General features: G+C 48.3%; 2 protein-coding genes across 2 annotated transcripts in view; one reads left to right on the top strand and one right to left on the bottom strand.

Moving 5' to 3' along the window:
- LOC119394127 (glycine receptor subunit alpha-2-like) overlaps positions 1–14067 on the top strand; it is a 304765-nt gene that overhangs the window by 1904 nt on the left and 288794 nt on the right. The window lies entirely within an intron of this gene.
- The window catches only part of LOC119394128 (paired box protein Pax-6-like), a 42985-nt gene continuing 31163 nt past the window's right edge, over positions 2246–14067 (bottom strand). Inside the window, exons 4-5 of the mRNA XM_049415649.1 lie at positions 11269–11471; positions 2246–4516 (exon numbers count right to left, since the gene is read on the bottom strand). Of these exons, the coding sequence (XP_049271606.1) occupies positions 4226–4516; positions 11269–11471 (494 nt within the window). The 3' untranslated portion in view covers positions 2246–4225. The remainder of the gene's footprint in view (positions 4517–11268; positions 11472–14067) is intronic.

The raw sequence follows: 14067 nt of genomic DNA, 5'->3' as shown, positions 1-14067 counted from the left end.
ACACCGCTGTTTTGATAAAAAGATTGCCAGGCCTGCGCGGAGTGTGCAGCACAGTCACAGCGAAAGTTGGAAGAGCTGACTTTGTAGAGCCCGTTGTAGAGTCTCTTGGGGCAGCTGATACAAGTACACATGCAGGGTACCCACTACGCCATAAATCATCGTAATTTTTCTGAAGTCCCGAAGTTCCCACTATGTCATTTTTCGTGATTCTTCGGAGAATCGTAGTAGCCGCTACACATCTGTAAGGCATTATGTGCGCTTTGTGCTGTGGCTGATGACGATGAACTATGGCTGAGCACTTTGCAGTGGGTGGGAAGCATTAAACCACACACTCTTTGCGGAATTAGCATTGTGTGATGGCTGGTTGTCGTTTTACTCTTCTGCCACGCTGTATTACCTATGTTAACACGATTCCTTGCCCGACATGACGCCTGTATTGAGTATTTTTGCGAAGGAGCTATAAGCACCTGCGTGGCACTGTGGTGGAAGACTCGAATGCCACGCAGGGGACGCGGGTTAAAATCCCATCCGATCCTAGAAATTTGTTTCTCATTTTATTTTTTCTTACTTCACGCGATAGTGGTCACGGACACGGGCGGCGGCGGGCAACTATGGTGCCTAAATCAGCTGTTCTGATCTCATAAGAGCCTTCGCTGTAACGAACTTCAGCGCCGACAATGCCCTCTCCACTTTGGCCTGCGTGACAGGCCCGCAAAAGTCCACTTGCGCTAATATCAACATCTCTGGTTGCCACTGTTTTCGTTTTTCGCACAATTTCAACATATCTTTGCTTTGGAATTGCTGCATGAGGTACGCGTTAATACTGTACCCTGAGATATGCTCACATTGCATGAGCTCAGTTGTTCCGGACTGCGAAGTTTTCTCGTGAACCGAAAAACGATTGAAAAAATTTCGGTTTCACTCCGGAACGAAATAATAAAGTTTCGGTTACGTTTTCGTTCCGGTCAAAAATATCGTTTTTTTCGTTTTTTTGTTTTCGGTTTTCGTTCCGTTCCGACACCCTGTTCAGCACGCTATATTGAAGCATTGCTCGACCCCGGAGGAATACATTAACGAAAGTTACATATGATATCCACATCACGCACCGTAAAGTGCACTTCGTCCACCAGAACGACGCAGTCTCCTCTTCATTTCTTACGAGGCTGCGCGATGGCCTCATGCTGACCGAGGATGATGCGAGATTGATTGACAGCCGCTTTGTAGACTAGGCTACGTAGGCCACATACGCCCAGGTAGTCTACGAATACGACAAACACCATCCACTGATGTTGGTCTACGTAGCGCTATCCAGGCCTACCAGCCTCGACGCTTATACCTCACCAACGAGAAGGGTGGCTTCAGGTTCCGACATGTCGCCGGCTCTGTCGACAGACAATTTGTCGACGAAATACCCGAAGCATCCACGAATTCCAACAGCTCTACTATATCACATACTTCACTACACGTGGACCCCTCATCACCACGATCACGACCAGATCCTATAACAAGTCATGACCAGCGGCTGGTGCTCACTGATCACGGTGATGATGCCCTTCTTCAAGAACTCTCAAGAACTTCTTGCGCACATGCACACGGGTTCGTGAAACGTGCGTGCGTTCTCGGGACACGTATAAGCACTACATATCAGCTTACCGCTTCTGGTCTTTGTAATACCCACGTTGCCGTTGGCAGCGTTACCCAACCGTAAACAACTGGTTATATAACACATATGCGGCTCTTCAACATATATATGTGTGTGTATAAAATTTATACAAATCTTTAGCGTCATTTTGTAACTTGTCGCTCAGTAAAAAAAATTACTCCACAGTCACCTACCCGCCGCATGCTTCGCATAACATCGACTCCCACGGTACGTGGGATCTGCCGAATTTCTTTCTCACAAATGGTGCCTGGCCGACTAGATTAGATGCAGGCTTTGCAGGGGATTGTAAACGGATCTTCAACGCGCCGAGTCCTGTCAGCGAAGGGGCTTTCACATGTATACGTTTACCGAACACCAGACAGAACTTGGCCGCTATAATGGACAGAGGATCAGAGGCATCATATATAAGGGGCTGAAGAAAAAGAGCAAGAATTCTGGACTTGCACATCCAAGAGGTTGAAGGACTGATACGACAGCTGGTATGGTCTTGTCGCTGCTGTTTTGGTCGTTCCTCGGGTGAGCTTCTTTCTTTGCGCCAGTCTTTCGGCAACGTGCACATTGGCCGTGAATGAATGGCAACGCTGCGGGTTGAGAATATTTTATTCGTAGCATAGAGAAGGCATTCCAAGGTGAAACAATTAATGGACGGAGTCGGCATAGTGAGTACTGAACGCGCGTTGCCCAAACAGTAGCACCGGCTGGACTCCTGATTCTCGCGGCAGTCGGCGAACACTGACAGAAACACAGACGAGCGCGGACACCGGCATCGCACGTATTGTCCTTGTTCCGCATAAACCGTCACCGTGTCGCGCTATCTTGCCGTTGCTTCTAACACTCGCGACGCGACAATCTCGAAAACGATTCCAATTACACTCAACAGCATCCACGTGACCTGCATCTGATCTAAACAACAGCTCAGACCACCTCTCTATTTGCAGTCATTTCGTTTTGCGCGTGTTGTCACGCAGGATTATCGCAGCTTGAGTGAAAAGAAAGCCAACGAATTTTTGTGACGTCAACAATATGACGTGTTCTGTCTTAAATTTCCGTGCGCTTACGGTACCCCGGTTCTCAGAAATGAGTCACGGTGTTATTCGTGGAAAGTTTTAGGCTATTAAGACTGCTTTCGGTAACGATTTTCAATTATATAAACGCCTGCATAATGTGCCATTATTTTGGTTGCCTTCGTTCTCAAGCGCTAGTAACTCGAACACGATGCTCACAGAAGCACAATGCGAACAATTACTCAAAGTGATAAATATTTACAGCTCATGTTTTTTGTCATTCGCACCATGAAATATCCCTTTGTTTAAAAAAAGAACTCTGCAGCTCGAGATTCTGATCGATGCAATACCTCTGTGGTACTTCATCTCCAAAAAATTACGAGTGATGCAAATTATGTTGGTGCGATTACTAGCATGAATATCGATCGGGCTAAAGAAAAAAAGTACCGAAGGCGAACAGCTGCAACCGTTACGCACCGCTACAACTGGCGGCAGGTGCCACTGAATTGCAGTTAAGACCACCTAGCCGTTTAAGTATGGCTGGCCTTGAGATCGGTGCAAGACGCGATGCTACTGGGCTATCACAGCAATGAGGCCGCCGCAATACTGTCCTCGGTGATAGAAGTCTGCCGGTGTAATCTGGCGTCGTCACTGTATAGTCGAGCGGGTAGCGATCTCGTGCTCTCAAGGTCCCCAGCACGCAAGAGAAAGGACATGGATTGGCCACGAAGTGACACATACGCAAATACACAGGCTCACGGGAACTCACTGCATATGCAGCAGATGCAGCGATGGTGTCACTGTGCGTAACTGTACAGAAAGGCTGCTTTGAGTGGAATAAAAAAAAACAAAAAAACAAGCATAGTGTCTTTCACGAAGGGGCCTTTGGTGGACGCCATAGACAGATGTCTAGATGCTGGACTAGGGCGAGCATGTCCGCAGCACAGCATAGATATTGCAGGCATGAGTGGCGCACGCGCACTGCGCCGAGCTTGACATCGTCCCCCGCGCACCCCACAGTCAAAGAACAAAGTGCGAGTCATACAGCTCGACATCGAAGCACCGCACAGCAAAAAAAAACAAAAAAAAACACTAAGGCGTCAAGTTTCGGTCTTCTGCACCGGCCGTCACGACGCACATTTTCGAGGTTGTCCTGAAACGAAGCACGGTCTAGTCAAAGCCCACATGGCAATGTGTATTTCACTGTCTGTGGCGCACAATGACCTCAGCGCTTTTCACATTTTCACTTAACACTGAAGTTCACTCGTCCTGGACTGATAGATCGTACCGCACTCTGTCGAAAACCCTTCCGCAGCCGATGGTCTGAGTCGGTGTTGACCTGGCCCGAACGCACGTAGGCACAGGGTCGCGAGTAGCGCACAACCGGATTACGTCCGTACCTGGGGCACAGGATGGCAGCGGGGCCGCAGCACTTTGAGAACCGGGAGCAATGCGCGCAGTCCTGGTCCTTGGTGGAGGCGCGTTCGCGAGTCCCAATTTGGTTGAGCTTTTACACGGTGGTCCACCGGGATCGGTTTGTGGCGACCGTCCGGCCTGGTCAGCCGGCGTATTCGGACACTGGCGTGACCGACTGCTGCCGGGAGGCCGCCGGATTGGAGAAGGCCGAGTTCTCACCGCCCATGCGTGGCATGACCAGCGGCCGGGAGGGCGGCTGCAGGGGCGGCGGTGGGGACAGGCGGCTAGCGAGCGGTGGCGTGGCCGGCGGCCCGGGCGGCTCCGGCGAGGACGGGACCGAGCTGCTTGGCGAGGCCGGCATTTCGGCTCCGGGCTTGAGCAGGTTCATGCGCTGGTGCCGGCGCCACTTCGCCCGTCTGTTGGAAAACCACACCTGTGTTTTTCCGACAACGAAGCGTTGGTATGCGCTCCGCACAAGACGCGCGCGCTTGCGCCTCTCTCAAGCATGCGTGTGCAAGTGCGCGCGGTCCTGCTCGCGGTATGTATGTATCGGTGCTCAAAGAATGCCTGCCACCATAGGGGGCTTTCAGCGCAGAATTTTGCAAGAACACGGTAGCGAACAGCAAGGACAAAAACAAAAACACATATACAGCGCTGCTTTTCTGTTCCCGTGTTCTAGTGTAAAGCTGCGTTGAAAGCATGCCATGGGTTCTCTATTTCAACTTTCCCGTACCAATATAGTGTTAAAACTGCTATTATTATTATTAAAGACGAATCTGTTCTGTTCCTTTCTAACTGGCTTGCTGCCGAGAGCTTGAGGTTTATAGCACCTCGGCTACTTCATTTCTATAAATTCTGCAGCGAAAAAAAAAATTGGTTACTTAAAAAAACGAACAAGTAAAGATATAACATGTATAGCAAACTGAAACGATTATAGAAAATAACATGGCAACAGTCAGTTCATATGCAGGAGTTCACGTTACAAGAGAACGTTCACACGCACACATTTCTATCCAAGTTCTACCTACAGTATACGGACTAACACATATCTACGTGCACTTAAATCAGTAGTATGTCTAAAAAGAAATTTTTGCCTCGGTTGCATGAGCTAACACAGACGCATTCACGGACATACAGCCACAAAGGTACATGCGTACAGAGGGATATTTTTTTATGCCATGTATAGTATTCGTTGTGATCGCGTGTTTGCAGCTGTACTTACGGTCGCGTACTGGCTACATTGTTAACAGTAATAGGCAATGCTACTGGCCCAGTGACTTAGTTTCAACCTCATTTAGGTTTCTGTACGCAATAAGTTAGTACCGAAGCAGACTGCGGTAGGAATGTTTATGAGTGAGTGATGCAGTGAGCCAGACATGCAGACTTCAGCATTTGATGCCAGTTTGGTGCCTTTTAGCACCGTGCAATGATGTAACATGAACGCGCAACGGATGAAACGTACATGACAACAGAATTTCTTATAGCGATGGCTTCGTGCTCTTACTTACTCTAAAACGTTTACTCTTAAGGTGTTTTGTTGTCATGTGTGTAAGTTTTACTTTAACGGCCATTAAAAATTTATCGCACACAGCAGCGAGCATTAACTGTATATACGACGAGCAATGGCTAAACTGTCACAGAACGTTTGAAGCTCTTGCTCACCTATCAATCCCTATACATAGGTGCATCCTTATTTTCGTATGAACATAAATTTTGCATTAAAAAAAAATCACAGCATATCCACGGAGTGAATGATGATGAGTGGGCGAAGCTGCGGAGGTTCATCGGTAAACCGTGAATCTTCCGTGAATTCTGCCCAGTACATCATCACCGACGTGAGATCGGGTGCGTTTATACTAAAGGTTCGATGAGTTATGACGACTTGCAGCTCACTTTAATTTTACATGTACGCTGTGAATTTTCATTGTTTAGAAAACCATTGCTTTAGAAAACAACTGGCGTCTTTCGTTAAGCAGCTGGCGTCTTTTCGTTTTGCTTTAGAAACATCTGGCGTTCTTTCGTTTTGCTTTTAGAAAACATCCGGCGTCTTTCGTTGGTTTATTTCATCAATCAACGGCGTTTTGAACAAAATTTTTATTGTTTAATCACGCACAGGAGAAATCTCACCAGGCACTACCTTGGAGGTAAACGGCTGCTAATGGGAATGAGAGACAGAAGAAGTCGGCTTTTAGCTAACACTTACACTTCTACTTCTACTAACGTTTCCTACTGGAACATGCCAATGGCTGCTAATGGGGAATGAGAGACAGAAGAATTCGGCTTTTAGTTAACGCGCACGCTGCGAATTTTTTATTGTTCAACAACGCACAGGAGAAATCTCCCACCGGCACCACCTTGGAGGTCAAGATGTGGTACTAGCGTTACGACTGGTTACGCACTACTACGACTACGAGGGACGAACGGGTGCCGCCTTAAGGAGCTTCGCCCCTAAAAAGAGGCACCTAGGTAGAGAGATATAACCAACGCTGCTGTAGCTTGAAGCGATGAGAAATCGTTGAGCAGGGAATGCCGCTGGAGCCAACGTTTGGACAGGGGGACTTGTCTTCCACAAGTCAGTGACTTACTTCCTTGATGATGATAAGTCCACCTGTCCAAACGCTGCTCCAGCGGCATTCCCTGCTCATCGATTTCTCACGACTTCAAGCTTCCATCCTCTCCTGAACGCCCGTCTTATAGTTTGCATAGTAACATGTAAATCTTTTTAGCGCTTAACAACGCCGTGGATTGCTGTACGTATCAGCGTTTTGAAGTCTGGTTGAAATAAACAGTCTATATCGCAAGTTCATTTGAAAGTAAACCCTGTTGCAATAGTTTCTTTTATTTGGGAGAGAGCAGCTGGGCATAGTTGCCTCATTAAAAATGCCTAATATAAAAAAAGCATAGTCACGTGAAAATTTGGGCGAGTTGGTGATGCATGGTGCACCACAGCGCAACTACCGAGACGAGGAGGATAAGGACGAACAAGGTGTTGACTTACAAGTACAACTACCTTATTTTCTTCAGAAGCGCCTGATTTTCTTCAGAAACGCCAACAAGCATATCAGCCTGATACATATTTCTTAATGACGTGTATATAGAGTGGTTTAAGATGATCCACCTCTCTTGAACTCTCATTGTGGCCTGTGGTCGGCCGCTGAACACTGTTAGGGTATATCACTAATCGGCCGGGTACCCCTGCGCAACATGCCAAACTACGAGCACAAGACTAAGCTGTCGATACGCGGCCAATCCTTTTGTATATTTGAATGGTGCCGTTTTTGTCACGACGTGGCTCACAGGTCGGGGTTTCGTCCTGGACACTCGAACCATGGGCATACTTGGCACCTTCGTGCTCCGGCAAATGTGCCATACTACTGAAGAAACGACACCGTCACCGAAGCATCAGAACACAATCGTCGTGGAGCCACTTGACGCGCGGCATCTTCGGAGCGCTCAAATGCTCACAATGGAAACGAGTGCAGAGAGCTCAGAGCAAGCCATGCAACAGGAGCCTTTAACCTCTGCTCTGCTCCCGATACATTGTCGTTTGCATTCTCTACTACGTCCGATGGGCTCGTCCTCGCAAGGACCAAGCTATAAACAGGGCCGACATGCATAAAGAAACGTGGACCGAAATGTCTCAGGTTGCAAGAAGGAGCTTCGGATCTTGCAAGAATGGACGTTCCAGAATGAACGTGCGTACGGAAACAGGCCACGACGAAGACGGGTGGCCTATACGCAGCGGCGGCTCGCACATTGCCGTCTCAGCGTAACGTTGTGGAAGGGGGCGAGCGAGCGCTTGTTCCATCGATGGGGCTTGTCCCACGATCATTTCGGCAGCCAGTATATACCGCCGCATTTCGTATATGGCTGCGGATCCATTTCCTAGGCCGCGAAGCGCCGCGCTCGCGCCGCGCGCCACCGACTCCTTTGTCCTCGCGCCGAAGAAGCGCCGCGCTAAGGACCGAGGGCGCGCGGAGGCCCATAACGATGCCTGTGGTACCTGGTTTGCTCGCGTCATTACCACGTGCGCGTACGCGCGGCTTTGGGTCGTTATCGTGCACTGCGTATGCCCGGGCTCCGCGATAGAGGAAGCGGCTTCTATGGCTCAAGACGAGACACAGCGCGGTAGCTCGGCGTTATTTCGAGAGAGCTCTTGCCTAAACGGAGTGAGGCTTTTGGAAGAGTAGGCGGTCCTCTTGACATCGAGGGAGCACGCGGAAAAGCGGTGTTCGTCTTTCGTAGTCTGTTTTTGTTTATGTTGACCTGCGTACTCTTTTTTTCTTCACTTTTTTTTTTTTCTGTACCAGTAATCAAGCCGCGGGGAATACAGCCGCGTTCATCCAGCGTACGTTGCCACACTGCGCAGTTCCTCTGGCCCCTTTATTCACCTGTTATTTTTCCGACCCTTTTTCTTTTACCGCAAGAATGTTGTTTTAAAATCTGGCAACTAAGCGCAACCGTACTCAGTCACTGTAGTACTGCAAGTCTCGCAAGAATTCACGACTGTTACAGCCTATATTTGTTGAAAAGACAGCGTGTACGCGAGTAGTGAGAACACCGTGGTCCTGAGTCCTGGCACCAACTAGAGCTACAGAAACATCATTTCCTTGCTTCAACCTTACCCCCTCAAACATCTTCGTAATTTGTTGCGTAATGTTGCATTTTGCAGCATGAACTTTATAACAATTATGATGTCTTTATTTTGCTCTCATTTCGCAAAAGTATCGCTATATGTGAACCTGCGGGTAAACACCCCTTTGATGTTAACAAGCAGCAGACAATTAGTAAATTACTGTGAGAAAATCACGAACGACGTCATAACAAATAGCCATGACTATATTAAATTAGGAGACTTAATTGTTCGAAGTGCCCTAAAGAGCGGCGGCTTTGCATTAGCTGGAGGTTGGGTGTGAATGCCGCAGCGTACGTTTGCTGCTCTTTTCTTATCTTCCCCGTATTACAACTTTGGATTGCAGTAAAGCAGGCTTTACACATGAGCCCTGCAGAAATGCGTTGGTGAAGTAACATTAATATATGTCCGAAAACAAGTCAGAACGTTCTTTGAATTGTAAGTGTTCTGAAGTGCAACTATGTGTACCGAAGTACAGCCTACAGCTTAGTGTACTAGAGTCAACATATGTAGCAAACAAGGGGGCCATCAGGTGCGTTTAGCACCAGGACGCTGTTTTGTGCCAGACGTGCATCACAAAAAGTTGATCCGTGGAAAGTGAAAGAAGCTCTGGACATGGGCGTGAATAAACATTTAAATAAGGATCTCTTTCCCGTTTTAAAAACACTTGCTTTACTTAACGCTAGTCTTTGCCTTCATTTTCACGGTGCGCGTACGAACAGTCAACTTCGCGCAACCTAGACGCATCATAGCGACGGAAACGGCGACCGGCTGAGTGCGCCACCGAGTGCGCCCATCGTCGCGTACACGGCGTGGCAGACAGGAAAGGGGGGCGGCGACGAGCCGAGAGGCCGCTACAGCTTGAACTTTCCGCAGTGGCGCGAGGACAGAACCCCTTTTTGCCCTGCCCTCGGCGGTGGGTGACGCGTCCGCAACGTCGCACGACGATGGCGACGACTTCGGGAGGGCGACCGCAGCTCGTCACGAAGCTGGAAGGGAACAGGTTTGTTCAAGGCGGTGCACCCGACGAAGGAAAGAAGGGGCAACGAACCGCCAAGCGACCGAGCAAGCGAACGAACGAGGGAACGCGCGGCCGTTTTTCTTGCCGCCTGCCAAGAACAATTGACGCTTCCTGTCGCGTCCCGCTGCGGACGGCCACCTTGACGTGTGCGCCTCTACTGCCGCTGCTGCTAGTTTTGCGCTTGGCGTGAAGCGAGGCGAGGCTCACTGGCTGTGCGCGCTCTCGGAGCAAGCAGCAAACGTGACGTTCTCTCCGCTCTTTCCCCGCTAACCGCCATCACGAACCTTGGAACTGCCGAGTGCTTCCGTCGGCTGATAGATGGAGCCACGAGGCTCGTGAGAACTGGGCCTCGTGAAGAGCGCGGACTCTTTGCGTAGCTCGCGCGGCTTGCTGACTCGGCGCCCACCGGGGCACGACGAGTGTGACATTTTTACGACTTTGCCTTCCCCTTTCTTGACGAGGTAGCAGCGCTGGTATAATAGAGCGTGGATGTCACTGTTGGGACGGCGAGTGAAAGAAAGATAATAAGAAAAGCAATAACGATGGAACGGTATATGTGAACCAACCGAAACGACTGCAGCTCGCAAACGACCTGTCCTATCCGAGGTGTACCTTAAAGGAGCAGGAGAGAATGGATATTTGGCGAGAAGGCGCCACCTCGAAGTAGAAGCTTCGCTTTCATGAGCAAGCTTAGTCATCGTGGAGTGACAGGGATATTTAAAAGCTACGCCATTTACAGCAAGTGACAGGGAAGGTGAATAATTGAATTGTATTTAGCGGGCCCACTGCAGTAACATGGTCGAAGAATGCGAGGGCTTTCGCATTCTTTATCTCCTCACTCTCTTTCACTTAGTCTGTTGCACTTTTCGTTTGCTTAATTTAATGCCTAGAAACGCATGGGACAAACTTCTACAGTACATTTTCTGCGAGTACCAGCGATTTGTATTTTGGTGCGCTGTATTTTACAGGAAGTTAGCTAGGGTTTCAAGAGCAGTTCTTGAGGCAACATTAAAAAAAAGAACAATTTCCAATCTAAAATTGAAAATTAAAGACAGCTAGCGATGTAAAATAGATCATACAAACTGTCATATAAGACAACTATCCAGACGTCATATGCAGTGAATAATTTATCTTCAAAAATAGATAGAGAACTCACTATTTATTTGGATAGAGGTTGAATGAGGACAATGTTGGTGTTGCACCAGCACTAGTGACATTAGTGCTGTTGCGTCACCGACATTGTTGCAGTGGTGTTGTCAACACTAGTAAAGACTAGCTAGGACTAACGAGTGCTGGTAGAATGCAAGAAGTACGGTAGCTGAACTCACGTGACGTAGATACTCTGTTTGACTGCACTGCCTCCAGGATCGGCCCATATTTTCGGTCAGAAATCTTTCGGTCAGAAACTATGACTCTGCCTCATTCCATATGCATGACATACTACGACAGTTCAACACAGGAAAACTGACCGCAATAATTTTTTTTTCTTGGGGTAAGTGGTTCAACTTGTATGATGAGAGAGTATGCTAACCTGCACGCGTGCTTCCGAGAGGTTCGTCTTTGCTGCCAGGCGTTCGCGGGTGCTGACGCACGGGTAGTGCGTCTTCTCGAACTCCTCCTCGAGCACTTCCAGTTGGTCGGGACTGAAGGTGGTGCGGTTGCGCCGGAACTTTGGCCGGTCCGCCGAGTCCGAGCTGGCGCCTTCGTCGCAGCCGCCGAGGCCGTCCTTGTCCACTGCAAATCAGTGGCCAACGCGAGAGGTTGGATTTTGTTTTTCTTGGTGAAAGAGGTGCAAAGAAGTAAGGAAAGGCTTAGCCAAACGCGCGTCCGGTTTACTACCCTGAAGTGGGGGAAGGGATAAAGGGGCGAAACGGGAGGTGGAACGCGAAAGAGAGTGCTAATAGCGCGCAGATTTGGAGGTGCACGTCAAGTCTATAGACTATTTTACAGACGGGTTTCGGCGCTGTCATATTGAGCTTTGTCGTTTTGTATCTTTAACAGCTAAACTAACAGTGCTACGGTAGACGCATACGCATGAAAATCATATCAATTCATGTCGCGATGTACAGAAATGAGAAAACATTCGTTTAACAGCCCAAGGTGACGGCGCCCATGTGTCTTATACGTAAAATCGGCTCTACAGGCGGTCGCAGAGACCTGTCGACCTCAAGTAGCGAAGTCTTCGTTGCCTTCTGCTCCATCGACGCTCAACGCCATGGTCCGAGAGTGTTAGCCTTCGGGAACGGTCTCTGATCGAGTCGGTGTAGCGCTGTTCCAAACCGGTCTGTGCACACATATGGCAGCTACTTCGTAAACAAGTAGGCCTGCCTACTTACCGTGCTACGCGCTTGAATAAATGTAAGCCGTTAGCTTCAACGTTCGTTCTACGTTCGAACATATAACATGTTCGAGTTACAACATATTTCAACAACTCAACACGTTCGATCCCGATTTTCGAGCTAAATATCACCCGCAGTTCAAACTTAGTATGCTAGGCCTAAATGCGCTTATTGGGCCAATAACCTTGCATCTAACGATTGTGTATTAAGTAAATCAATCATGCATAAGTTGGAGATTTCACTTTAACAAAATAGTAAATCGTATACAAGGATTTCTAAAAAAGGCAAGTGTCATAGCGACACATAGCTGCTCCATTAATACAAGCTATTTATTAAGCACCTTAAGCTATTTATTAAGCTATTTAACCTCGGCGAGGCATAGCTGGCACAATTCACTTGTCGTTATGAGCTGTAAAAGTACGTCGTACACATGCCGCACTCTCTGCTTACCCCTCGGATGTTTGCTTTCTGGTTGGTTCAGGTTGACTGTCCTTATCGCACAGTCGTGATAAATGGCTTGCACCGTTTCTCCACAAGAGAAACTGTGGCCGGCCTGTCGACGATTGCCAGTGAATCGTGCCGAACATATACATAGCGCGTATTCAAGGGAAGTTACATTATCTCGATAATCTATTTATATCAATACCCCAACCGTGGAGATTGTGACGTACGTAATTAAATAAATCTCTATACGAGATACTCGGCCTGCGGAGTGATGGTAAACTTGGTGCTAATTCGCTTCTTTTGTAAATTGCACAATAGGTGCGTCTACGAACAAGCCTGTCAGGTGGCAAAATTTTGGTACAGGAATCGCTCCTTACGTAAGGAGGAATGAAAAACCCGGCCCATAACTGCTAACCCACAGCTGCTAAATGGCCACAGAACAAGTATAGACAGTCAATTTGCCCCGAGTGAGACCGCCGTATAGATCAGCTACGTAAAGACGACACAACTCTTGATTTCATCCTTTATTTCTAAATACGTCGCCTTGCCACTTTTCTGTCCACATATGTATAAACTGTTAAACGTTCTTTTTCTCCCAACGAACAACACGAGCGCCAACCTCCCGAGGGAGTCTCTCTTGGATGCGAGCCAGACGGTCAGTCGTATATATTTCTTACCATTTCATTTCTTTGTTTTTGCTTCGTCACGAACCTTCGTTCCCTGATTTTCGCCGTCGTGCTGCGCGCCGTGCCACGGGGGCCCGACAATCGTATAACGAGCCTTATGCGCCGTGCCCTATAGGTCTGACGACCAGCGTCGTATTTCATGGCGCGCCGGTTAGGAGGGCGGCCGCGTATAGATGCCGAAGCACACGCAATGCCTCGCGCCGATGTTGTGGCGCCTCATGGTTGCCGACTACGAATACCAAATGAAGGCTTTAGGACATCTTGGCGCGTATATATCTTAAGGTAACCGTTCGGGCTGCGCAGGTCAAAGTTGTAAAGGATTACAAGTAGCGCACGCGTATTTATATTTGGAGAGAAGTCCTCGTTTTGTGAGGGTCGGTTTGAGCAGACTGGCGCATACGTTTTCCTCCAAACACCTTTCCTGAATGCTGCTGCTCTCCCGTTGCACGGCATGCCGGAACATTACTGCTCCCGATCTTCGCTTTTGCGTGAATAAATTATTACAAAAGCGAGCAACAGTATAGTGGCGGTGACAGTGTTAGTATGTACTACTCGACGCTATATATAGTGAAGTAACATTAGCTGTAGCTGTAACTTAGCAGTAGTAGTCGCAATAGTATTGATAGTTTGCACTTGACGTCATGGACGCAGGCTCTTAACGTACTGGTACCCCAACATGGCGGATTTGATGACTTCAAGGCAGAGTAATCACGTGGTGGTTAACTTGCTTCTATTTAATAACGACGCCGCTGTAGCGTTTTTCGCATCTGTGCATAAATAACAAAATAATCTGCTTGCGATGTACTGATAACATGACATCGTATCGCAAAACTTAGCGTCCCACTGTGTTGGTCCTCCAAC

This window comes from Rhipicephalus sanguineus, chromosome 5, assembly GCF_013339695.2.
Source record: "Rhipicephalus sanguineus isolate Rsan-2018 chromosome 5, BIME_Rsan_1.4, whole genome shotgun sequence".
NCBI lineage: Eukaryota > Metazoa > Arthropoda > Arachnida > Ixodida > Ixodidae > Rhipicephalus > Rhipicephalus sanguineus.
The sequence above is the reverse complement of the archived record's forward strand: the minus strand, read 5'-3'. Positions and strand labels throughout refer to the sequence as shown.